General features: G+C 43.5%; 1 protein-coding gene across 1 annotated transcript in view; it reads right to left on the reverse strand.

The window, feature by feature from the left end:
• The window catches only part of LOC117505375, a 52,622-nt gene extending 27,812 nt beyond the window's left edge, over positions 1 to 24,810 (reverse strand). Inside the window, exons 1-3 of the mRNA XM_034165019.1 lie at positions 23,438 to 24,810; positions 15,204 to 15,346; positions 2 to 154 (exon numbers count right to left, since the gene is read on the reverse strand). Coding sequence (XP_034020910.1) covers positions 2 to 154; positions 15,204 to 15,346; positions 23,438 to 24,753 — 1,612 coding nt within the window. The 5' untranslated portion in view covers positions 24,754 to 24,810. The remainder of the gene's footprint in view (position 1; positions 155 to 15,203; positions 15,347 to 23,437) is intronic.
• Positions 24,811 to 25,185: the final 375 nt, after the last annotated feature.

Raw genomic sequence — 25,185 nt, forward strand, 5'->3', positions numbered from 1 at the left:
CCCGTCACAAAATGATCTGAACAAATTGTCAAAAATTTCGAAGGACTCCAGCGTGTACCATCAGCATTGACACGTTTGATCGCCGCCAGCCACTTATCACGTCGTTCCGGGCTTTTGTGTCTTTTCGGTAGTTCGAAAAACGATCTCTTCTTGTCTGTGGAATAATTATGTTTATAACAGCCAACTACAACACAACTTCTCGGCATATTTGTAGGAAAATGCGACACAATTTGACGATGAAAACTGCTATCACGTAGACACAGCTGTTGCAGCTCGTACGTGTTTTCACCGGCCAGGTCGTTACGTTACGAAAGGATGCAGTCAAGTTGCCATATGTCAGCCCCCGCCTATTGATACGTAGATTCCTAAACTACTTGACCACAACCACTAATCGTAAGGCTGCGCTACGTACCAACAGAATATGGGGTTTTTAATAAGGCTACGTACGAATAGCCACATCCAATAAAGTTTACTGAACAAACCTGCTCTGTATCAGCGCACTTCAGGCTTAACAACATCCAGCATATTGACTTGTTTCTTCTCTTCTTTTAATCCATTAATTTCTTCTTTGGACTCGATTTTTCTCTTAACTCAAACTACACCAATAATAATAATGCTAACTTCGTTAGCTGCAGTTAGCCGCCGTTTCAACAACCTTCTCAGCTGGTGGACCTTTCTTCGTTAACTTCGTCTTTTATTTGTCTTTCGGTTTAATGTCGGTTTTGTAGGTCTGGAGCCGTTTTAAAACATATTAGAGGTTTACAGCGTGAAGTTTAATTTGTTCGGAGTCCGACTAGCTAGTAGCTTCGGAAGCTAACAGAGAAACCCACTCATTTGTGTTTTAGGGAGCACATTTAAAGTTAAGGTTCATTACTGCCACCTTCCGGCTGGAGTGGGGATAGACAATGAAAACAAGCGGTTTCTTGACAAATGTTATAACAATTCCATTATGATGTGTCTGTTTTCATTAACTAATCAACATATTGAGCCAAACGCTCACCAGTTTCTTTTTCAGTACTCAGGTATTTAAAGACAATCCAGAATTTTTAGTCCAGCACATAAGCTCAATTTTTTTGGTCAAAATTTTTTGGTCATTTTTTTTTTGGCTTAAAAGCACCAAAACTGGCACAAAATAAACTTGAAATTATGCTCTTTCATATGGGTGTGGGTGCCAAGAAATATTTCCTTAGATAAATTTGAAACTCCAATCCCAAACCAAATGGGACATCAGCATTGTCCACCAGCATTGAGTAATTTTCAAAATGCTCCTTGAAAGAGTCTGAAATATAACATTTCGCATCTTCTACTTAAACTCTAATTCTTCTACTTAAAAAAAAAAATAATTGTGTATTTATTTTGTGCTTACCCTGGGCATGGTTCTGCATTTGGAACTGTGGGTGATCCAGCAGTCCACAGTTCATCTCTTTGGGGATGGCTGTGAGATTAGTACTTCAGCCGCCATAACAGGGCTATTCCACAGAGCACTGTCTACTCCACTTGATGAAATGGCTTCATCCATCCCACAGTGACGAAGGCCAGCAGGAGTCACTGTGTATGTGGTAATCAATAAATCTCACTCCAGCATGGTGGCTTAGTGGTTAACACTGGTGCCTCCCAGCAAGAAGGTCATGGGCTCACTTCCTGCCCTTTGTGTGGAGTTTGCATGTTCTCCTTATGTCTACATGGGTTTCCTCCGGGCAACCCGGTTTCCTCCCACAATCAAAAACATGCTTATTTAGGGTCTGCTCCTTTCTCTGCCCCTAATCAAGGCAGTGTCTCAACATCTGGAGTTAATCCCTAGATGCCAGATTGTGGCTGCCCACTACTCCTAATGGTTGGATTGAGTCTAACTGTAATTAGGCTGGCCAATGACAATGAAGGCTCTAGTCTATTCTGTTCTCCTCAACAGCTAAAGGACTCCCTGGCCACACTCAAGAGTATCTGCCTCCTATGCTGGAGGTTGTAAGTTCCAATCCCGAGTGGAGTGACAGCAAAGTGAGAGACATGCAACACAGAGGTTAAACTAGCAGCTGCAACCTTGCCTCCTCAACCCTTGTGCCCTCATCCAAATATGATCAAGCTGTTCAACTTTGATCAAGAACGGCAAACGATCATCAGGGCTGCTATGGCTTCCAATTTTTACCCCAGTGGAGCACGATCAAACAGGTTTCAAGCCGTAGTCACTACGAATACCACGTTTCAAGAAGTTCGAACATGATTGAAGCCATTAAGACTACAAATACCTGGAAGTTATCGCATAATATCAACGATTTGGAGAATTGGGATCAAATGCTTGAGCATTTCAAAAACTTGATCCCAGTTTTAAATCTGGTGCCAATGATGGCCATAACCACTATGTATACCAAGTTTGTTCATGCTTGACCAAGATGGATCAAGAAGTTACTATGATGCTTCAGAACACAACTGGATTTGCTATTGAGGATTAAACAAGAAGGAACAGCACTCTGTGGAAAAGACAAAGCTCCAAGACAAAAAGATTCTTGTTTCCACTATCCATGGTAGAACTTTACCATCCGTCAGAAGGTACCTCACATTATAAAGGGGTGGGAGAAGCCATCTCAAAACTCCCCATCAGGAGTCTTGTCTTTGGAGGATGGCGATGCTGAGGGGGTCATCCACTGCATGGCAGCACCCAGGCTCAAACCTGAGGCAGCTCATGCAGGTTGGGCACTTGGAACATCCTTTCAGTCAGTAAGGATGACCATCTTCCATTGCTGTTGAGGGAACTTGTAAAATTCCACAGCCACTTCAGACAGTGGCTGCACTGTCTGAAGTGTGAAGACATGGAAGTGGCCAAATCACCATGGGTGGATACACCTACTTCTGGTCTGGATGTTCCAACAGTTGGTGTATGGAAGGAGTGGTAGTTCTGCTGGCAGACCAGCTCCTTCTGTTATGGATAAGACGCGGATTGAGGAGCGGTCCAGTATCTGACTGAACCCAGCATGAAATAATCAGAAGCAGTTCCAAAAAGAAAACATTTATTTTTCTCCCTTTGTGCTATACATGAAATACTAAATTAGAGTTCTGGTGAGGTGAAAAGGCGGCGCGCTCTCTCAGCGTCTCAACAGTCGGAGTCCGAACGTTCAGGACTCAAGAGTTCCGCCAACACCCCCCCCCGGTGACTTTCCCAGACTGTACTCTGCGAAGGAGGAACAGAGATGAGATTATTCAACACTTATTACTACGAAATATTGTTTAGAGGCAAACTTATCAGCTACACATTTAGGTCTGGTTTCAAAACTTAGTTCAAAGAGGCTGCTGCTCACAGCTAGTGGAGGATCATTAATCCGCACGCCACTGCCGTGAGGAGCACGCCAAACAATTTCCACCAATAATTACTTATAGCTGCGTATAAACGCCAATTTACATTCACGGATAAACTTTTCAGAATATTCACCTCTGTCGTGTGCTGACAACGTTTGCCTCTCACCCTCATCCTCCTTCACAGGCGCTATGTCAGACTCTGAAACGGCCCTCAGCGTCCCCACACGGTCGTATTCTCCGGCAATCTTATCCAACTCACTGCTGGTTTAAATGTAGTTCATCACTACATTGGTACCAGCTGGAAGTCCTCAGATCTGCACGTGAACATCACAGGCGTCGCGGATCGTCCTGATAGAGAGCCGCACGAGAATGCAACAGGTGCAGCCAATCATCGTAACAGAGGAGAGAGACTCTTCTGCAGCACATTTTTCTCAGAGAACAGCCCCAAATCACCTGGGAAGGAAAATAAACACAAAACAACCCAACCTTGTCCAGCCAAACCCCCCAACACACAACAGTACCCTCCCGTCAACGGGAAGCCTCCCGGCGACTGCACAAACCAGACCCAAAAACAACCCCCCACATTAAAGGCCAAAGCAGGAGGAGGGCAGAGATCACAGCAGGCAGCAGAGCCGGGAGATGCGGTAGAAAGGCTGGCCGGCAGCAAAAAAAAAAAAAAAAAAAGACATCCCGAAACAACCCCAAACACAAAACAGAAAAAAAAGGCCCCCAGCATGCCCCCCCAAAGAGCGCCACAAACATACCACAGGGAAGCACACCGGGGTAAACACAATACCCAACCCAACACCCCCCCCAGAGGACCATCCTATCAAACCCTGGGGAGGAACAAAAAACACACAAACCCAAAAACCCCAACAAAAAAACCCCAACACACTAGAACACAGGTCAAGAAAAAACAAACAACGCCCTCCCCTAACATGTGGAGCCCGACTTCCCCCAGGGGACCTCATCGTCAACCCCAGGACCCCCCGACTATACTCCAGCCTACCAGGAGGGGTGGGCAGCGGAAAAGGCGTACGGCACTGATCGGCCCCACTGCTCCGACTGGAGTATATCCCCACTGCCCGACACCTCAGCAATGCCAAACGGTCAGAGGCACGCTGAGGCTGGAGAGGAACCGGGAAACAACTAAATCTAAGAAAAAAAAGCCCTGGACACCCCCCCCTCCCCGGTGCAGAGGTCCTCATGGGAATGCTCAGCAACCAACCTGCACCACCCCACAACACCAAAGACGAATGGCCAGGAGTGTGTGAGGCTGGGGTTAGGGGACAGGGAAATAAAAAAAACCCATTCCACTAACAAAAATTAAATAACTATAAACAATAAAAAAAAAAAAACACACACACTTACCTGAGTCCAAACGAACTCCGACCAGCCAGCCTGTTCACCCCACCAGAACTACCTCAAGTGCTATACACAAAAACTGGTTTACAAAAACTCCCATTTATATCCCACAAAAATGTCCATAAAACACCTGGAGCCATATTATGATGCGGTCTCCTGACGCTCGTTTGACCGGAGCAATATGGCTGTTCTGACCCTTCCAAGTTGCATTGGCTCGTCCACTAGAGGAGCTAGAGGTCCCGTCGGAGGAGTCTCAGAGGAACGAAGAAGAGGCGGTCCGGACTTATGTCGGGGAAAACCCCGAGACGAAACACCCCGCTCGGACGCTCGCCCTCTCTCTCGTCCACGCTCCTTAATCTGATCGTCTAGATGAATAACCAAGGACATTAACTCATAAATCCTTCGGTTCGTCACGGACGGCTAGCTCATCTTTCAGGGAGTCATTCAACCCGACTACAAACACCCCCCTCAAAGCAGCAGCATCCCAACCAGACTGAGCGGAAGAGATTCGAAAATCCACAGAATAATCAGCTGCGCTTCGTCGCCCCTGTCGGAGGTTCAGCAATCGTTGAACCACGGTATTTGTTTTCACCAGATGATCAAAAACCAAACGAAGTTCACGGGAAAATTCGTCAAAGGATTCTAGCAGTGATGATTTATTGCTCCACAACGCCGTGACCCACGCCAGGGCGACACCTCGCAATAGATTAACAACATATGCGACTCGGCTACTCTCAGAGGAGAAAGACGCCGGTCGCTGAGCAAAAACCAAAGAACACTGCATCAAAAACGGCGCACAAGCCTCCAGATGACATAACCGGTTCAGGAGCCGAATCTCCGGACGGTGAATTTATCTGCACCGGGCTCGATGGAACCGGAGCTGCAACCACAGGAAGCGGAACAGCCTGAGCTACAAGCTCCGTAACACGGGCGTCTGTCTGTTTAATTTGAATCGAAAGGTGCTGCACTTGCTCCCAAATCATCTCCAGGTGCTTCTGGACTTTCTCCCGAACTGGAACTGCTTCTGCCGCTGGGTCCATATTGGTTTGGCCGGAGAATTCTGTTATGGATAAGATGCGGATTGAGGAGCGGTCCAGTATCTGACTGAACCCAGCATGAAATAATCAGAAGCAGTACCAAAAAGAAAACATTTATTTTTCTCCCTTTGTGCCTATACATGAAATACTAATTAAAGTTCTGGTGAGGTGAAAAGGCGGTGCGCTCTCTCAGCGTCTCAACAGTCGGAGTTCGAACGTTCAGGACTCAGGAGTTCCGCCGACACCCCCCCAGGTGACTTTCCCAGACTGTACTCTGCGAAGGAGTAACAGATGAGATTATTCAACACTATTACTACGAAATATTGTTTGGAGGCAAACTTATCAGCTACACGTTTAAGTCTGAATTCCAACTTAATTTAAGGAGGCTGCTGCTCACAGCTAATGGAGGATCATTAATCTGCACGCCACTGCCGTGAGGAGCACGCCAAACACTTTCCACCAATAATTACTTATAGCTGCGTATAAGACGGCAATTTACATTCACGGATAAACTTTTCAGAATATTCACCTCTGTCGTGTGTTGACAACGTTTGTCTCTCACCCTCGTCCTCCTTCACAGGCGCGATGTCAGACTCTGAAACGGCCCTCAGCATCCCCACAAGGTCGTATTGTCCGGCAATCTTATCCAACTCACTGCTGGTTTAAATGTAGTTCTTCATCACTACATTGGTACCAGCTGGAAGTCCTCAGATCTGCACGTGAACATCACAGGTGTCGTGGATTGTCCTGATAGAGAGCCGCACGAGAATGCAACAGGTGCAGCCAATCATTGTAACAGAGGAGAGAGACTCTTCTGCAGCACATTTTTCTCAGAGAACAGCCCCAAATCACCTGGGAAGGAAAATAAACAGAAAACAACCCAACCTTGTCCAGCCAAACCCCCAACACACAACACCTTCCAGTGGTGTCAGATGTTACCCCGTCAATGACCGTATATGCATCCCAGACTCAAACATTCACTGGGTATCACGTCTGTTGTCTGTTATTTCTCCAACTGGGATTAGTGATGTCTCTATGGGGAGACATTTTATTCGCAGCTTCACTCTATTATTGACAAATGTCTCAGTGGTGACAATTTACTGGTCATAGGTGATTTTAATGTGACCACTGGCACTCACAGAGCTGGTTATGATGATTGCATTGGTCCAGATGAATGTGGTAAATTATGCAGTGCTCCTTCACTTTGCAAAACGTTGGGGGCTTAGAGTTGCTAGATCCTGGTTTCAAGGTCCTCATATACACAGCTGGACATGGTATTCTAAAACCAACAGTGATGCCAAGGAGATTGACCATGTCCTTTTGGGAAAATGCTTGAGAATTCTATAGAACTGTAGGGTCTACAAAAAGTTCCCAGTTTGTGAATTCTGACTGCAAACTTGTTGTGGCTTTCCTGAGGATCTAGCTGACATCTCACGGATTACTGCCTGCTCAGTGCCCAAGGTAAAATCTGGCCATACTTCAAGATCAGACTGTTTGTTAGAGGAATCTTTGATCAAGTGACACACCATCTATGGTTTAGTGACATACACCTTGTCCCACTGCAGTTGTGGTAGAGGATGGCTCAGTCCTGACAGATGTCTCTGCTGTACTCTCATGTTGGGCCAGCCAGTTTGAGTAGTTGTATAAGGCTGAGATACTAGGCATTTCTGGTACCAGGATTCTTACCGTTGATTCTCCAGTCATTTGTGAACCAGAAAATCTTGATGAGACTGCAAAGAAACAGCAGAGGGCAGGGAAAAGCTCCAGGGACATGTGGCATTGGAGCTGAGCTCCTCCAGGTGGGTTGAGATGGTGTTCTCCTGGCATTGCAAACAATTCTTGTTTCAATCTGGGAGACAGGTATGAGCCCTACAGATTGAAAGAAATGACTTGTTCCAATCTGGAAAGGAAAGGATGATCGTATGATTTGTAACAACTATAGGGGTATCACACCGCTCTCTGTGCCGGGGAAGGTGCTTGCTGTGATTGTTCTTAATAGGATTCTTTTCCAGGTACTTGCTGCTTAGCAACCAGAACAGTCTGGCTTCACACCCAAGAGGTCAACTATCGACTGCATTCTATCCCTGCGATTTTCCATAGAATGCAAGTGTGAATATTGGCAGTGCTTCATTGCAGCCTGTTTTGGTTTTCACAAAGTGTTTGATTCAGTTGATCCGACTGCTTTCTGGGATACTGTGAGTCCTGTGTGGAATGCAGGCAGAGACTTTGAGTTTTGGCAATGAAAACTGGCATTCCTGAGGGGTGTGTTCTGGTTCCTATATTGTTTAATGCTTGCATGGACTGGGTGCTGGGTAGGGTTGTGGAAACCAGTGACTTGGGTGGTTTTGTTGGCGAGGAAAGATTTACTGACCTTGACTTTGTGGACAATACTGTGATCCTTGTGGAATCAATGAATACTCTGACTGCTGTATTTGAGAAGCTGAATGAAGAATTGGAATGTCTGGGTATGAGAGTGTCCTTGGAGCAACACTCAGCCTTCAAAAGTGTATCTGTTTGTGGTGAAATACTGGACTTGTAGAGAAGTTCACTTATCTCAGCAGCGATTATCATGCCTCTGGGTCATGCCTTTGAGGTCTGGAGATGACTCGGAAGAACTTATGGAGTTGAGGTTGCTGGACACGTGTTTGGCAATGCCGATATGTTTGCAGGCGAATGAAGGTCCAAGTCTTTAAGGTCCCGGTTGTGAGACTTGGACACTAAACAGTGACCTAAGGCAACAAATGCATGTCTTTGGCACAAGGTTTCTTCAAAGGATCCTTGGGTACTGCTAAAATTACTTTGTATTGAATAAGCGATACATAGAGAGACTAAGATGAGGACAATCACTTGCATTGTGACAAAGCGTCAGTTTCAACATTGTGGCCATGTGACCCTTTTCTCTGTATATAATCCAGCATGAGTGTTGTGGACCCCAGTGACTGGAAAAGGCCAAGGGGACACCTACGTGTACGTCAGATAGATGTTCATCTGGCTGGGCAATTGCCACCCAGGACCCAAGATGGTTCCATGGTTCCCGCAGTGCTCACTCCTCCCTTGGTGGGTTGTGGCCCGTGTGGTGTGGGTCTGGGGTGCCCCCCTGTTAGGGTTGCCACCTTTCAGAAATGAAAATAAAGGAAGCCCACCACGGCTCTTCAGGGCCACTACCACCTTCCAATGAGTGGTATATTTAATTTTGAAAAAAGCATTTAGTCATACTTAAAGCTTTAAGTGCTTTATTAACACAAAACTGTTAATGATAAACTGTGCAGTCACTGAAGTGTGCAATAATAAACATAAATATTAAGGAAAACAGACTAATCATTTTAATCTTTAAACTGAGGACATTTTTACTTTAAGAGGAAATAAAAAATAAAAATACTTGTTTGCCTACAGTTTGCCTTGTACCCATTGCCACTAACGCTGTCAAGCCAGGAGTTCAACTCTTCCTGCTCACGTCTGTACATTTGCAAACATTTTTGCTTCTTTGGATGTGGTGGAGTATGGGGTGTAGACATGCCAGGCAACCAGTGACAGGACCAAAAAGCTGGGCACACGGAGATGCAGACGTGAAAGTCTGAGGTCTATCTGCTATACCTCGTGTTGGGTTTTCGCTACAGGACCCGACACAGTACAGAGATGACATTGGCAGCCCTTAATATTTCCTGTTTTCTTTTGTTCATTATTTAGTTTTGATGAGGATGTGAGTGTGTGTGGGACATGTATGAAAATACGGAACAATTTACGTCCAGTTTTGATTCAATACGGGGCACAACAATTAACTGTCAAATAAAGGACAGTTCTGTATTTTAAGGGACGGATGGCAACCCTACCCCCTGTGGGCCTCTACCAGCGCTTGTGTGCTTCCCCTTCTGTGTGCGGTGTTTCCTGTGCCTCTGTGGGATGGTGGGGGGCGCATTGATGTTCCACCGGGGCTGTTCCCCTGGCAGTTTGTTGGGCTGATCTGGTGCCCCCTGGGCCCTTCCTGCCCCCTGGGCCCTTCTATTGTCCTGGTTCTCCTCGTTTCTCCTGAGACTCTGGCACCCTCCATCGAGGTGCATGCAGTCACCCGTGTGGCTACTGGCATGCCGGAGTGGTCCGTGTCACATGGTAAGGTTCTGTACTTTTGTCTTGGCCGAACACACCAGCCACAGTTGTGATAAGATATTTAGCTGTGATCTGGGTCTCTGTGTGTGGATGGTCAGGTGTTTGTGGCCATCACCACAATTTGGTTTTGGGTGTTCCCAAGGGGCTCAAGACTCTGGTGTCCAAGAATAGAGTATGAATGCTCACTAAATAGACAACAGACTGTTGCTGTCACTGGTTGCTTATGTGTTGTTGTTTGAGGTATGTTGTATTGTTGGGGTTCCACCTCTTCGGTGTCTCACATATTTCATCACCTCACAATTATTATGAATTTTGAAGCCCAATCAGTATTGCAAACCTTAAGACATGCTTGCCGGGGAAATGGAACAAAATAACACCTGACAGATTTTATCGCTTGGTATCCTCAATGCCAAAACATCTTTTAAGTAAGATGTAAGATGGACTAGCAACACTAGAGAGCAGTAAATGTTTTAGTGTGATGGGAGGTGCAATATGTTTATTTGAAATGGGACAATGCATAATAATGAACATTGTTGCATGTAAATTTCCATCCATAGTCCCAGGTGATGGTCTAGTGGTTAAAGCATTGGGCTTAAGACCAGAGGATCCTCAGTTCAAATCCCAGCCAGACTGTAAAAATCACTAAGGGCCCTTGGGCAAGGTCCTTAATCCCCTAGTTGCTCCCGGTGTGTAGTGATCACCTTGTATGGCAGCACCCTCACATCAGGGTGAATGTGAGGCATTAGTGTGTAAAACGCTTTGAGCAGCTGATGCAGATGGAAAAGCACAATATAAATGCAGTCCATTTACCATTTAGTGTCACAACTTTTTAAACAATTAGTCACAGGCCTTAAATACAGTAATGGATGCATGTTAACCAATTAGGCTGACCTCATAAAACATGAAATATCTTGGTTTCATACTTTATGGAATGAAATAGAAGTCAAATTAAACATAAGAATCACTGTCACTTTTATTGGCCATAACTGTCTCAGCCTTTTCTGATTTGGGGTTGTAATGTCCTTGAGTTGTGCAGCTTGTATATTGGTGTCAGATTCTGTTCAGTTATATTTGTGAACAGGGTGAGGAGTACCATCTGATCCTTCATTTCTGAATATGACTGGATTCATTCATTATTAAAAATGGCATTGCATAAACTGATACAATAACATAATATTTGCATTGATTGGTGTTATTTTGGTAAAAATCCATATATGCAAAATGTATATAAAAATAATCACAGGGGTAACACAAAGTATCAAACACACTTCCAATGTGGTCCTGCAGACAACCAAACAAAAAATGAAAACTTTCACCCTGAGAGTGAGCTTGCCAAAAAATATGAACAAAAATACTACCATGAGGAACGACCACCATGAAGAGGGACCGATGGGCAAGGGAAAATATGATATTCATGCGAAATTTGGAGGCAAAATTTCAAAAATTGCAACCAGGAAAGTTGTTTTGTTCAATTTAGTGTTTGACCTTCCAGTGACTTTGACCTTGAGCTTGATCCTGTTGTGTGCTGAAAGGTATCTCCATATGACTGCTATATGTGAACTTATAAGAGTCTGTAATGATGATTTACACGCTTTGTCAAAACCTTAAAAATCTAAATCTTGCATGTTTTTGTCATGATGGTGTCATCAAATGATGTCATAATTTAAATCCAATATATTCTGGATCCTCTCAATATAGGAAAATCTAGCTATATTCTGGATCCTCTTATCAAGCCCTTTAATTTGGTGTATTACACGATATGTTTTATTGTAATCTGAATTTTGACCTTATTTAGGTGACCTTTGACCTCAGGTGAAACCCTGAAGGTCAAGGTCAATTATCCCAGGTAATGGCTTATGGGCAAGGCCAATCACTATGTCCATGCCAAATTTGGAGGCAAAATTTCAAAAATTGCAACCAGGAAAATTGTTTCATTGAATTTAGCGTTTGACCTTGCTGTGACCTTGACCTTTGACCTTCAGCTTGATCCTTTTGTGTACTGAAAGGTATCTTGCTTGGGCTTCTACATGTGAAGTTGCAAGAGTCTGTGATGTAAACTGTGTGCTACACAGCGAGTGAACAAAACCCTTAAAAAAAATCACATTTTACTTTTTTTTGCATGGTGATGTCATCAAGTGACATCATAACTTTAAACCTTTGCTATCTTCTGAATCCCCTCATCAAGCCCTTTATTTTGATGTATTACATGACGTTTTGCTGTAATCTGAAGTGTGACCTTAGTTTGATGACCTTTGACCTCAAGCAAAACCCTGAAGGTCAAGGTCAATCTCTTATCCCAGGTAATGGCTTATGGGCAAGGCCAATCGCTATGTCCATGCCAAATTTGGCAGCAAAATTTCAAAAATTGCGACCAGGAAAGTTGTTTTGTTGAATTTTGTGTTTGACCTTGACCTTTGACCTTGATTCTTTTGTGTGCAGAAATGTGCCTTGCTAGGGCTGCTATATGTGAAGCTGCAAGTGTCTGCAATGTAGACTGTGTGCTGCACTGCAAGTCAAAGGTGAAAACTGCAATGATTACAAAAAACAGACAACAAACATACATACATACTGACTAACATATCTTGTAAAACTGTTTTGGCAAGATAAAAATAAAAAAGGTATATCAAAAATGACAATAATAACAGACTTGCAATGTTGAAACTTGGTGTAAAAATGTCCTACAAAGGTGGATACTAAAATGTCCTAAAAAGTTGTATACTGTACCTCCAAATCACAGAAATACGAGGTCTGTGAGAAAAGTATCGGACCTTTTTATTTTTTCAAAAACCATATGGATTTGAATCACGTGTGATTGCATCAGACAAGCTTGAACCTTCGTGCGCATGCATGAGTTTTTTCACGCCTGTCGGTTGCATTCGCCTGTGAGCAGGCTTTGTGTGAGCAGTGGTCCACCCCTCTCGTCAGATTTTTATTGCGAATAAAAGTCTGAACGATTTGGAGGTTTGCCGCATCAATTTGTTTCCAGAAACTGTGAGAGACCTCCAGGTGGACACTGTTCGGAAAATTAATATGGCTTTCAGGGACGATTTTATGGGGATTATACAGATTAAGGAGTGTTACTGCTGCTTTAAGGACGGCCCACAACTGCTGAGAGCACGGCGCGCTCCCAGCGCCGATCGACATGCTCAAACAACCAGATCATTTCCAACGTGAAGGCTTTGTTGATCCGGGACCTCGTCTGACTTTCACAAAAAGGCAGGGGACGTGGACATCAGCACTTTTTCAGCACATTAAGACAGACGTGCGGAGGAGTTCCGCGCATCACGGTGGAGCCGCATGGCGCAAAGCAACACCGTGATGAAGCCTTCCAGGACATGTTGGGGAATGTCCAGCTCATGCACAATCACAATCAGATAATCACACGACTGAAAAGCAACTGGAATCCATCTGAAATCCACCTGAAAGCCGTCCTGTGAGACCAACATGGAGGTGGTTTTGTGCCGCGTAATGAACGGCTCCGTGGCGCGTCCCTCCGCTTTTCTTTCCATGAAAAAAATTCCTGTAACAGTGGAATGTGCCGAAAAAGTGCTGATGTCCACGTCTCCTGCCTTTTTGTGAAAGTCAGACAAGGTTTTTTCATTGTAGCCCAAAAGAAAATACACGATCTGTCTGTGTGCAACAGTTTGTATAATATTATACAAATAATGAATGTTTATGGGTTCAATGGTACGAATATTTTATGAGGTGAAAGCTGGAACATACCATTCAATGAGCCGAAGCCGAGTTGAATGGTATGTTGCAGCTTAAGGGTTAAGATGAACTGGCGATCCTGGATGAAACAGACATGTCAGATAATCTCTTTAGCCATCAAAATTGACAGGTTGAGGGAAAGACGGCGGGAGAGAGGCCAAAGGGCAGAACATGCATCTTCCCCTCAGATCCCTCAGCAACTAGGTCCTGAGCCTTCTTCCTTGCGCTCCCTGCCGAGGAACCTATGCAGCTCGACAGGGCTCAATTGACTCCAGAGGAGAGAAAGCATAGATTAGAGGCCGGGGAGTGCCTATAATTTCCGGTTCAGCCAAAGGTCCTGGGTACCAGGGAACCTGACACCACCTCCCTCAATCTCTCTGTTATTCCCAAACAATATCATAACCCCTGAGAAGTATTAAGCAAGAGTCGGGCACTCTGTTTGCCGCCACACCGGCGCTATGATTGCTCCATCAATTTGCTTCCAGGTGCGTCCTTCCCCTCTAGCCGCCTTTACAACCTGTTGCACCTGAAAAGGGAATCGATGGAGCAATACATCCTCTCTGGAAGCTAGGCTTATCCATCCGTCCTCCTCTCCTTTAGGGGCAAGCTTCTTTTTTTTGTAGGGAAGAAGAACAGGACATTACACCCCTGTATCGATTTCTGTAGATTAAATACCATCACCATGCGCAACAAGTACCCACTCCCCCTCTGAGATTCTGCTTCTGAGTCATTGCATGGAGGATCTATTTTTATTAAGCTCAATCTACGCAATGCTTACCATCATTCAATACACCCTTAGGGCATTTTAAATATTTTGTGATTCCCTTCGGTCTCATGAATGTTCCCACTACATTCCAGGCCATCATAAATGAAGTTTTAAGTGATTTTCGGAACAGTTTTGTTTTTGTTTATTTAGATGACATACTTATTTTCTCCAAATATCTTCACGAACACATCCAACATGCTTTAGAGACTGCTGGAAAATCAGCTCTTTGTCAAAGCCGAGAAGTGTGCTTTCCAACAAGACTCCGTTTTGTTCCTGGGATTTGTCTTTCAGCATAATCAAATAAAGCCTGACCCCTCTAAAATCACTGCTGTGTCCAACTGGCTCATTCCCACTAACACCAAACAATTACATCCGTAGCTTCAGCAAACTCACCTCATCCAAGACACATGGTCTCCTGAAGCTGAACAGGGTTTTCAGTTATTAAAACACCAGTGTAACACAGCTCCCATCCTCATTCAACCAAATCTGGATAGTCACTTCATTGTTGAAGTCGATGCCTCCAACATCAGTTCCATCCTTTGTCAGCAGGCTGAGGGTGACAAACACCTGCACCCTTGCACCTTTTTCTCTCAAGTGTCTGACTCCCGGTGAACAGAATTACAATGTAGGGAACTGGGAACTCTTGGCCGTGAAGGAGGCACTGGAAGAGTGGAGACATTGGCTAGAAGGTATGTCTGTTTCTTTTGTTGTTTGGACTAACCATAAAAATCTTGCTTGCATACAATCTGCCAAAAGACTCAATTCCAGACTGGCCAGGCGGTCATTGTTTTTGGATGTTTTAACTTCTCACTTACCTACAGACCTGGATCTAAGATTAAACTCGACGCCCTGTCTTGTCCATTCTCGCTTCAAGACCGCACTGCATCCCTGGATAATATAATTCCAAAACAAATGGTGATTGGAGCCCTCACCTGGGATATCGAGAGGGTCATCTGGGAGGCCCAGAATTCTTACCTGAATCCTGGAGGTGGACCTCCTGGGCGGCTCTTTGTGCCACTTGCTGCCTGGTCCGCGGTCCTTCACTTCATTCACATTTCCAATTTCGCCTGTCACACTGGGATACAAAAAACTGTCCACCTGCTTCGGCAAAACATATGGTGGCCTTCAGTCCAGGTTGATCTTGGTGACTACAGCAAGGCCTGCAACATCTGTGCTGTGTAAGTCTTCACCAACCGAACTCCTCCATCTGCTGCCTACTCTTGATCGCACATCTATCTGTCACAGACCTCCATATCTTCAACAATATGACTGCCATTCTCACCGTCATGGACAATTTCTGTGTTAAGGCTGCACGGCATAGCTTGGACATCGTATCGGACCAAGTACCCCAATTCTCGCCGCATGTATGGAACTTTTGCTCTATGCTGGGGGTCTTGGTCTGTCTGTCTTCCTGGTTCCATCCCCAAACCAATGGCTGGGTGGAACTGCCAATCAAGAACTCGAGGCCACTCTCTGGTGTGTCATGTCCTCCCACCTGTCCTCTTGGAGCTCTCATCTGCCGTGGATCGAATATGCACGTAACTCTCAGGCGCGCTCGACTACTAGATTATCACAATTTGAATGTGCTTTAGGGTATCAACCACCTTGTTTCCTACTCGAGACAGCGATTTAATTGTTCCGCCTGTTCAAGCCCACCTATGGTGGTGTCGATGAGTGTGGAGGACCGCTCGTTCCATTCTGTTCGGGATGAAAGACAGGACGGTGTGCCATGCAGACTGGCACTGAACCCCAAGCCACTCATTATCAGCCAGGCCAGGATGTGTGGCTCTCGGCTAAGGATGTGCCTCTCAAGGCCGAAGTTAGGAAGTTGGGGCAGAGATACCTGGGTCCCTTTGTGGTTGACAAGGTCATCAACCCTGCCACAGTCAAACTCCATCTGCCTTGGTCACTCAAGAGCCCTCCTGTTTTATGTATGTCAGCTGAAGCCTGTTCACACCAGCATGTTGTTCTCTCCGGACAATAATTATTTTAAATCATTAAGAACATTTGGGTATTTAGTGTAATTTATCGTGTTAATGACAACTTTTTGTTAGAATTCTAAGAAGATTTATACATATTCAAAGATTGCCTATTTGAGGGCATTCTGCTAAATGAACACACAGATGTTGATGTCCACAGACATCATTGCAGAATCTAAGATTTTAATTTTATACAATTTTTTCTTTCTTTTTTTTTTTTAGAATGAACTGGATGTAGATTCCACAAAACATCTGTATGGAAGTGCTCTCTGGTGGTATTGCATGAAGTGACAAGTCACTGGTAAGTTTGCTAGATGATTAATTTACACAATATAATGTAACAAATTGCAGTCATCTATACGAGGTCCTTTAGAAAAGTATCCGACCTTATTATTTTTTTCAAAAACCATATGGATTTGAATCACGTGTGATTACATCAGACATGCTTGAACCCTCGTGTGCATGCGAGAGTTTTTTCACGCCTGTTGGTTACGTCATTCGCCTGTGGGCAGTCTTTGAGTGAGGAGTCGCCCACCCTCTCATCAATTTTTTCATTGTTTAGGAATGGCTCAGAGACTGCTGCTTTGTTTGATCAAAATTTTTTCAAAACTGTAAGGCACAACTGAGTGGACACCATTCAATAAATTCAGCTGGTTTTCGGTAAAAATTTTAACGGCTGATAAGAGATTTTGGTCTGGTAGTGTCGCCGTAAGGACGGCCCACGGTGCCTGACGGCGATCTGCGCTTCGAGGCGGCAGCGTCTCGCCGTTTCAAGTTGAAAACTTCCACATTTCAGGCTCTGTTGACCCAGGAAGTCGTCAGAGAACAGAGAACTTTCAGAAGAAGTTGGCATGAGGAGTTTATTTGGACATTCCATTGTTAACGGACATTTTGTAATGAAAGAATGTGCGGGAAGAGTCGCATGTTGGGCCGGACCCGACTGCGGGGGGTCGCGACAGGAAAAACACCTCCGTTGGAAACCTTAACGGGCAAGTTGGAACATGTCCAAGCTGTTAAACAATTTCTCAGTTACTCACTTGTTGAAAGCCATCAAAAGCCGCCTGAATTTTACAAATGGTTTTCAACACGGAGGTTGAAAACACCCCATAATCTCTCATCAGCCATTGAACTTTTCACCGAAAACCATCTTAATTTCTCGAATAGTGTCCACTCGGATATTCATCACAGGTCCAGAAAAATTTTTGATAAAGCAACGCGCGCCGTCTCGAGCAGCGTGTGAAACAAAGGAATTCAGCCGAGAGGGCGGGACCACATCTCACTCAAGGCCTGCCCACAGGGAAATGACGTCAACGACACGCGTGAAAAAACTCATGCATACGCACGAGGGTTCAAGCATGATTGGTGTAATCGCACGTCATTCAAATCCATATAGTTTTTTTTTTAAATAAAAAGGTAGGATACTTTTCTGATAGACCTCGTATGTTAATTACTGAATGGACCACCTTAGTCATCATTAGAATAATCCCCCAAGATATTTGCCAGGGGTCACCACTCAAGATGGTTGTCTGGAATTTCCAGCACTTGATCCTATTGCGTTAAACAAGCAATCTGTAAGGGTTGGAATACATCTGGTTACTGCAGCATGTGCCCATGCTAATGCCCCCCCCCCCCCCCCCATTATCATTGTAAAATTCACATTCTACTCCTATATTGGAAAAAAGTGTGCAAGTAGAATTTTGACCATATAATTCTCCAAACTGGAATAACATATGTGTTTTAATCAAAAGTAAATCACATTTCTGAAATAGGAAGGAGAAGGTATTTGGTCTGTCTTAGATTTCATGGTTGTAAGAGGATTTGATTTGAATGAGAAGTGCACTGAAAACAATATTCAGTAGGTATCAAAGCAATGTAACTATTGTTAAAAAAGGCTTTCTGTGTGATGATGTGTTAATATGTCAGATGCCTTCTTGTTATATTGAAGAAATCCACAAAAAAAAAAATTATGGAAAGAAAAAATCATACAGGGCACCCTCACTGCTGAACTATTTACTTCATCATTTAAAAGAAAATCTGCTTGTAGTTTATGCTCAGGAAAGCAGAAGTAAAATTAGAACCATAAACTCATTTCAAAATTATAAATTACACTTAACTTTGCAGTGAGTAGTCTATGACAACAATGATTACAAAGAACGAGAACCTTTACATGTTTCCATGAAAGTATTTTTTGGGAATTACTTCAAAATCAGCAATCTTGTCTGAACACAAGCATGGAGACGAGTAAAGACATTTGTAAAACACATTGTGGGTCTTTGGATCACCTTTGTTACTCCCAAAACTCGCTCTGCAAAATTCACAGCTCTGTGTGCAGATAAAACATAAAATCCAAAGTCAATGAGACAGGACATGTCTGTTTATACCTGAATGGGAGGTGGTCTGATCACCTGCATTGTACAAGGAGTGCATATCACACAACAGATTTTCCTCTGCAGATCGCATACAGCAAACACACAAAAAAGTAGCAAAAAGACTGAACTGACTGTAGATGAATCCATTCTTTCAGAGCTGAAAATAAAAAAGAAAGCACAGAAATCTGTTTTCTTCTCTTCCTTTTTTTTTTTTAAAAAAGGATTTCTATTTTAAATTTCTAATAGTTTTCAATTCCAAAATCTAATGAGACAAAGTTGCTTCCATACCTAATTACATCTCACTTTCACCACAAGTAATGTACAGGCCTATCAGTGGTACAGACCATGTGTCTGTTTTTAATCTTTGTATATTCAGGGTGGTTAAGTAATATGGAATTTTACAGTGCATCTGGAAAGTATCCACAGCATTTCCCTTTTTCCATATTTTGTTATGTTACAGCTTTATTCCAAAATGGAGTAAATACATTTTTTTCCTGAAAAATTCTACCTACAACAGTCCATAAAAGAAAGTTGTTGTTTTTTTTTTTTACTTTTGCAATTTTAAAAAAAATAAAATAAAAAAACAAAGAAATCACATGTACAGTAGTGTTCAGAATAATAGTAGTGCTATGTGACTAAAAAGATGAATGTTGTGTGGGCCGCCAGAAGAGGAGGTACTGCTGGCCCACCACCAGAGGGCGCCCTGCCTGAAGTGCGGGCTTCAGTCACGAGAGGGCGCTGCCGCCACGGACACAGCCGGGGGTGACAGCTGTCACCCATCTACACTTCATCGTACTACTGCATAAAACCCGGACGTCATCTCCACCTCATTGCCGAGATATCATCTACCTGTGAAGGTAATATTCTCTGCTGTGTCTGAACTTAACACTGATTTTATAGTCTGAACTTCTTTGCAGCCGTTTTCCTGTGGGTGTTGCCTTATCTGTGGGATTGGCATTTTGGTGTGATCAGCGACGGCTTCGCTTCACACCCCAACCAGGTAAGTGGTTAACAGGAGCTGCACGAGTGTGTGATTAGAGGTGGAGGTGACTTTCCACCTTCTGACTGTTTTTGTTACTGGGTGTGCACACACCCACATCTCACTGTTTGTGCTCCTCGCCAGCAGTACCAGATCCGACAGTCGGGGACGGTGATCACCTGGGAATTCGGGACTTGGCGGCTCCAGTATTCACCAGGTTCGGTGGCGGCGGAAATCGTGTGGTTCCGGCTCTTCTCAGGACAGACGTCTTCTATCCTCGAGCCTGCCCACACATCACCTTTGTGTATTGACTGCTATCAGATTCTGAGATTGTATATTCGTTGTGCACATTCACAACATTAAATTGTTACCTTTTGGCTCATCTATTGACCGTTCATTTGCGCCCCCTGTTGTGGGTCCGTGTCACTACACTTTCCCCAACAATGAATCCAGGTTTTGAGTATATTTCTTATTGTTACATGGGAAACAAGGTACCAGTAGATTCTCACAAATCCAACAAGACCAAGCATTCATGATATGCACACTTTTAAGGTTATGAAATTGGGCTATTAGTAAAAAAAGTAGAAAAGGGGGTGTTCGTAATAATAGTAGCATCTGCTGTTGACGCTACAAACTCAAAACTATTATGTTCAAACTGCTTTTGTAGCAATCCTGTGAATCACTAAATTAGTATTTAGTTGTATAACCAGTTTTTCATGATTTCTTCACATCTGTGAGGCATTAATTTTGTTGGTTTGGAACCAAGATTTTGCTCGTTTACTAGTGTGCTTGGGGTCATTGTCTTGTTGAAACACCCATTTCAAGGGCATGTCCTCTTCAGCATAAGTATTTTGACATATCCAAACTGATCCATGATACCTGGTATGCGATATATAGGCCCAACACCATAGTAGGAGAAACATGCCCATATCATGATGTTTGCACCACCATGCTTCACTGTCTTCACTGTGAACTGTGGCTTGAATTCAGAGTTTGGGGGTCGTCTCACAAACTGTCTGCGGCCCTTGGACCCAAAAAGAACAATTTTACTGTCATCAGTCGACAAAATATTCCTCCATTTCTCTTTAGGCCAGTTGATGTGTTCTTTGGCAAATTGTAACCTCTTCTGCACGTCTTTTATTTAACAGAGGGACTTTGTGGGGGATTCTTGCAAATAAATTAGCTTCACACAGGCCTCTTCTGTCACAGCACTTACAGGTAACTAAGTTCTGATCAATGGGTGAGCCTTTGCCATTCTGGTTATTCTTCTATCCATTTTGATGGCTGTTTTCCATTGTCTTCCACGCGTGTTTTTTTTTTTTTCATTTTTTTCCATTTTAAAGCATTGGAGATCATTGTAGATGAACAGCCTATAATTTTTTGCACCTGCGTATACGTTTCCTCCTCTCCAATCAACTTTTTAATCAAACTACACTGTTCTTCTGGCCAATGTCTTGAACGTCCCATTTTCTTCAGGCTTTCAAAGAGAAAAGCATGTTCAACAGGTGCTGGCTTCATCCTTAAATAGGGGACACCTGATTCACACCTGTTTGTTCAACAAAATTGATGAACTCACTGACTGAATGCCACACTACTATTATTGTGAACACCCCCTTTTCTACTTTTTTGTACTAATAGCCCAATTTCATAGCCTTAAGAGTGTGCATATCATGAATACTTGGTCTTGTTGGATTTGTGAGAATCTACTGGTACCTTGTTTCCCATGTAACAATAAGAAATATACTCAAAACCTGGATTAATCTTTGTAGTCACATAGCACTACTATTCTTCTGTTATTCTGAACACTATTGTAGCATAAACATTCACATCTTTTGCCCAATACTTTCAATTACAGCCTTCTTGAATATGCCAACAAGCTTGGCCACCTATCTTTGGCCACTTTTGTCCATTCCACTTTACAGCACGTCTCAATACTCTTATCAGGTTGGTAGTGTCATTTTCAGATGTCTCCAGAGATGTTCATAGGATTCAGGTCTGGGCTCTGGCTGGGCCACTCAAGGACATTCACAGAGTTGTTCTGAAGCCACTCCTTTGATATTCTGGCTGTGTGTTTAGAGTCACTGTCCTGCTGAAATATAAACCACCAACCCAGTCTGAGGTCAACAGCACTCTGGAGCAGGTTTTCATCCAGGATGTCTCTGTACATTGCTGCATTCATCTTTACCTCAATCCTGACTAGTCTCCCAGTTCCTGCCACTGAAATACATCCCTACAACATGATGCTGCCACCGCCATGCTTCACTGTAGGGATGGTACCTGGTTCCCTCCAAACATGACTCCTGACATTCAACCATAGTTCGATCTTTGTCTCATGTGCCATGTGCCTTTAACTAAGGAGTGGCTTCCGTCAGCTCACTCTACCATACAGGCCTGATTGGTGCATTGCTGCAAAGATTGTTGTCCTTCTGGAAGGTTCTCCTGTCTTCACACAGGAATGCTGGAGGTCTGACTGAGTGACCATTAAGGTTCTTGCCTCCCTGACTAAGGCCCTTCTTACCATCACTCAGTTTAGATGAGCAGCCAGCTCTCGGAAGAGTCCTGATGGAACTGAACTGCTTCTGTTTACAGATGATGGAGACCACTTAAAAGTTAAAAGGCAAGTACTTTGACTTCATGCTTGGTTTGCGCTCTGACATGCACTGTCAACTGTGGGACCTTATAGGTAGACAGATGTGTGCCTTTCCAAATCATGTCTAATCAACTGAATTTACCCAAGGCAGACTCCAATTAAGCTGTAGAAACATCTCAAGGATGATAAGTGGAAACGGGATGCAACTGAGCTACATTCTGAGGTTCATGGCATATTGTGTGAATACTTATGTATGCGATTTCTTAGTTTTTTTTTTTAATAAATTTGCAAAAATCTCAGAAAAACATTCTTACATCGTCATTATGGGGTACTGTGTCCATAACGGTGCTGTGAATACTTTCTGTATCTGTATAGGTGGGAGATGATCTGGTTTGATTGGTAGTGTGTGTTATCAAAATCAGTCCATCAATATTTTAACATGTTGCTAATACCTACATTGATCAAAAATTAAACATCAACTCTAAGATACCAACATGTGACAGGAAATAAGATGCCAGCATTCTTAGTTTTGGAGTTACCTTGTCTAAAAGGTTACTGGCATACAAGCAATGCTTTACACATAGACAATCAGGATTGACTTGGTATGCTTTTGTAATCAGCGTCCCTCACTAGGCTCAAATTCACAATCACTGAGACGGGAGACAAACATTCCAAACAAGGCTTCTCTTTCAAGAATGGCCTTTGGGGTTGGGGAGTGAGGTTTACCTTCTGTCCAGCACTACCTGTTGGACAGGGTAACAAATGCATGGTGTGGGATTTGTTTTTAAGTGTGCGTACACCCCATGTTTGGAGAAAGGTGTATGCAAGGCCTTAGACAAGCATCAGGAAGTGCATCAGGTGTAAAGCTGATGTCAAATGAACCTGTAGATTTATACTGGATCTACTGTAGAGACCCTAAGCAAAAATGGAAGCAGTCAGAAGAAACATGTATATAAATGATCAAATTTGAGGCTATTTTCTCAAATCCGAAAAACCCGAAGATTGCGCTTTGTCCATAACCTTTATTACTTTCACAATACACATGCTTTCTCTACTGTCTGAATTATAATGTCTAACATCAAAACAAAAAGCTATGTACAAAGACATTGGTATTGATATCTAGCAAAGTTGCATATTTAGGTCTAAGAGCCTATTTTTGTTTTCTTGCATTTGTTTTTAACTGACTGCAACAGGCCACAGACCTGTGGTCTACACTTGCATCCTAAACACTGTATACGAACGTTCCCTTTAGGGTGGTGACTGTTCCCTTAATTGCTGATAACTGTACCGTTTCTCTCCTGCATGAATTCTCATGTGCCTGTTCAGGCTGACTTTTTGCCCAAATGTTTTACCACATTCAGAACAGCTGAAAGGTTTCTCTCCTGTATGTATTCTCATATGTACTTTAAGGTTGGTTGTTCGTCCAAATCTTTCACCACACTCAGAACAGACGCACGTTTTCTCTCCAGTATGAATTCTCATGTGTACCTTCAGCTTGCTGTTTTTCACAAATCTTTCACCACACACACAACAGCTAAATGGTTTCTCTTCTGTATGATTTCTCATGTGTCTTTTTAGATTGCTCTTACCCCCAAATGTTTTTCCACACACAGAACAGCCATGAGGTTTCTCTCCTGTGTGATTTCTCATGTGTCTGTTCAGGTTGCTTCTCCCTACAAATCTTTTGCCACACACAGAACAGCCAAATGGTTTCTCTCCTCTGTGAATTCTCATGTGTACATTCAGAGAGCCCTTCTGGCTAAAGCTTTTACCACACTCAGAGCAGCCAAATGGTCTTTCACCTGAATGAATTCTCATGTGTGTGATCAGGTTGCACTTGTGTCCAAATCTTTCACCACATGCAGAGCACTGAAAAGGTTTTTCTCCTGTATGACTTCTCATGTGCGTATTCAGTTCACCCCTGTGTACAAATATTTTACCACACTCAGAACAGTCAATGGTTTTCTTTCCTGAATGAATTCTAATGTGTGTCATCAAACTGCTCTTTTGACTGAATGTTGCAGTACACACAGAACAGTAAAATGGTTTCTCAACTGCATGATTTCTCATGTGTCTGTTCATGTCACATCTTTGTTCAAATCTATCACCACACTCAAAACAGATAAATGGCTTCTCTTCTGTGTGAATTCTCATGTGCCTCTTCAGGTTGCCTTTAACTCCAAATTGTTCACCACACTCTGAACAACTAAACAGTTTTACTCCTGTATGAACTCCTGCATCACATTCAGAGCCATAACATAGCTTCTTAATGTTGCACCTGCTCTCTGTCACTGAGTCTTTACTGTTTGTCATACAGCATAAACCTGAACACATCTCCCTGGCTTGCTTCCACTCATAACTGTCATCAGTCTCTGTTTCAGAACTTTCTGAACTTCCACTAGTATCTGGTTGGAAATAGCTACATGGACCTGAGTTACTGACTGGTTGTGATCCTCCATCATCCTCTCCCTCAGCTTGTGCTGTCAGTGTTCTGTGTACAGTTGAGCTGCTGGCTACAGGCTCAGCCTCTGTGCTCTCATCACTTTGACTTTGAACGTGTGACATCTGTGGTTTTTCAACATTTTTACTCTTCACAGGGACAGCACTGAAAGGGAGCTCAGTGGTATCAGTCTCCTCCAGCTGGTGAGGGCGCTGTCCCTGCTGACGGATCCAGAGTTGCTCTTGTTCCTCTTTCATGTCCTCCTGGACAACACTGAGATTCCACTCCTGCTGTCCAGGGAGAATTTCTTCTTTTCTCACCAACAACTGCTGCATGTCTGCAAAGAGTAGTTGACCTGATAATAAAACTTCAAACAAAATTGGTTGCACTGAAGTAGCAGAATGACATGACCTGACTCCAGCAAGCTAGTCTACAGATGGCTAGTCATTCTTGATCTGGAATCAAACAATACATTTTCACAACTCTGGTGTGTCTAACATAATTATCAGTAAGGGGGCAACAGGGTTGGCACAGGGGGCTTTTAACCAAATGGCAAC

The sequence above is a fragment of the Thalassophryne amazonica genome, chromosome 23 (assembly GCF_902500255.1).
Source record: "Thalassophryne amazonica chromosome 23, fThaAma1.1, whole genome shotgun sequence".
Classification (NCBI taxonomy): domain Eukaryota; kingdom Metazoa; phylum Chordata; class Actinopteri; order Batrachoidiformes; family Batrachoididae; genus Thalassophryne; species Thalassophryne amazonica.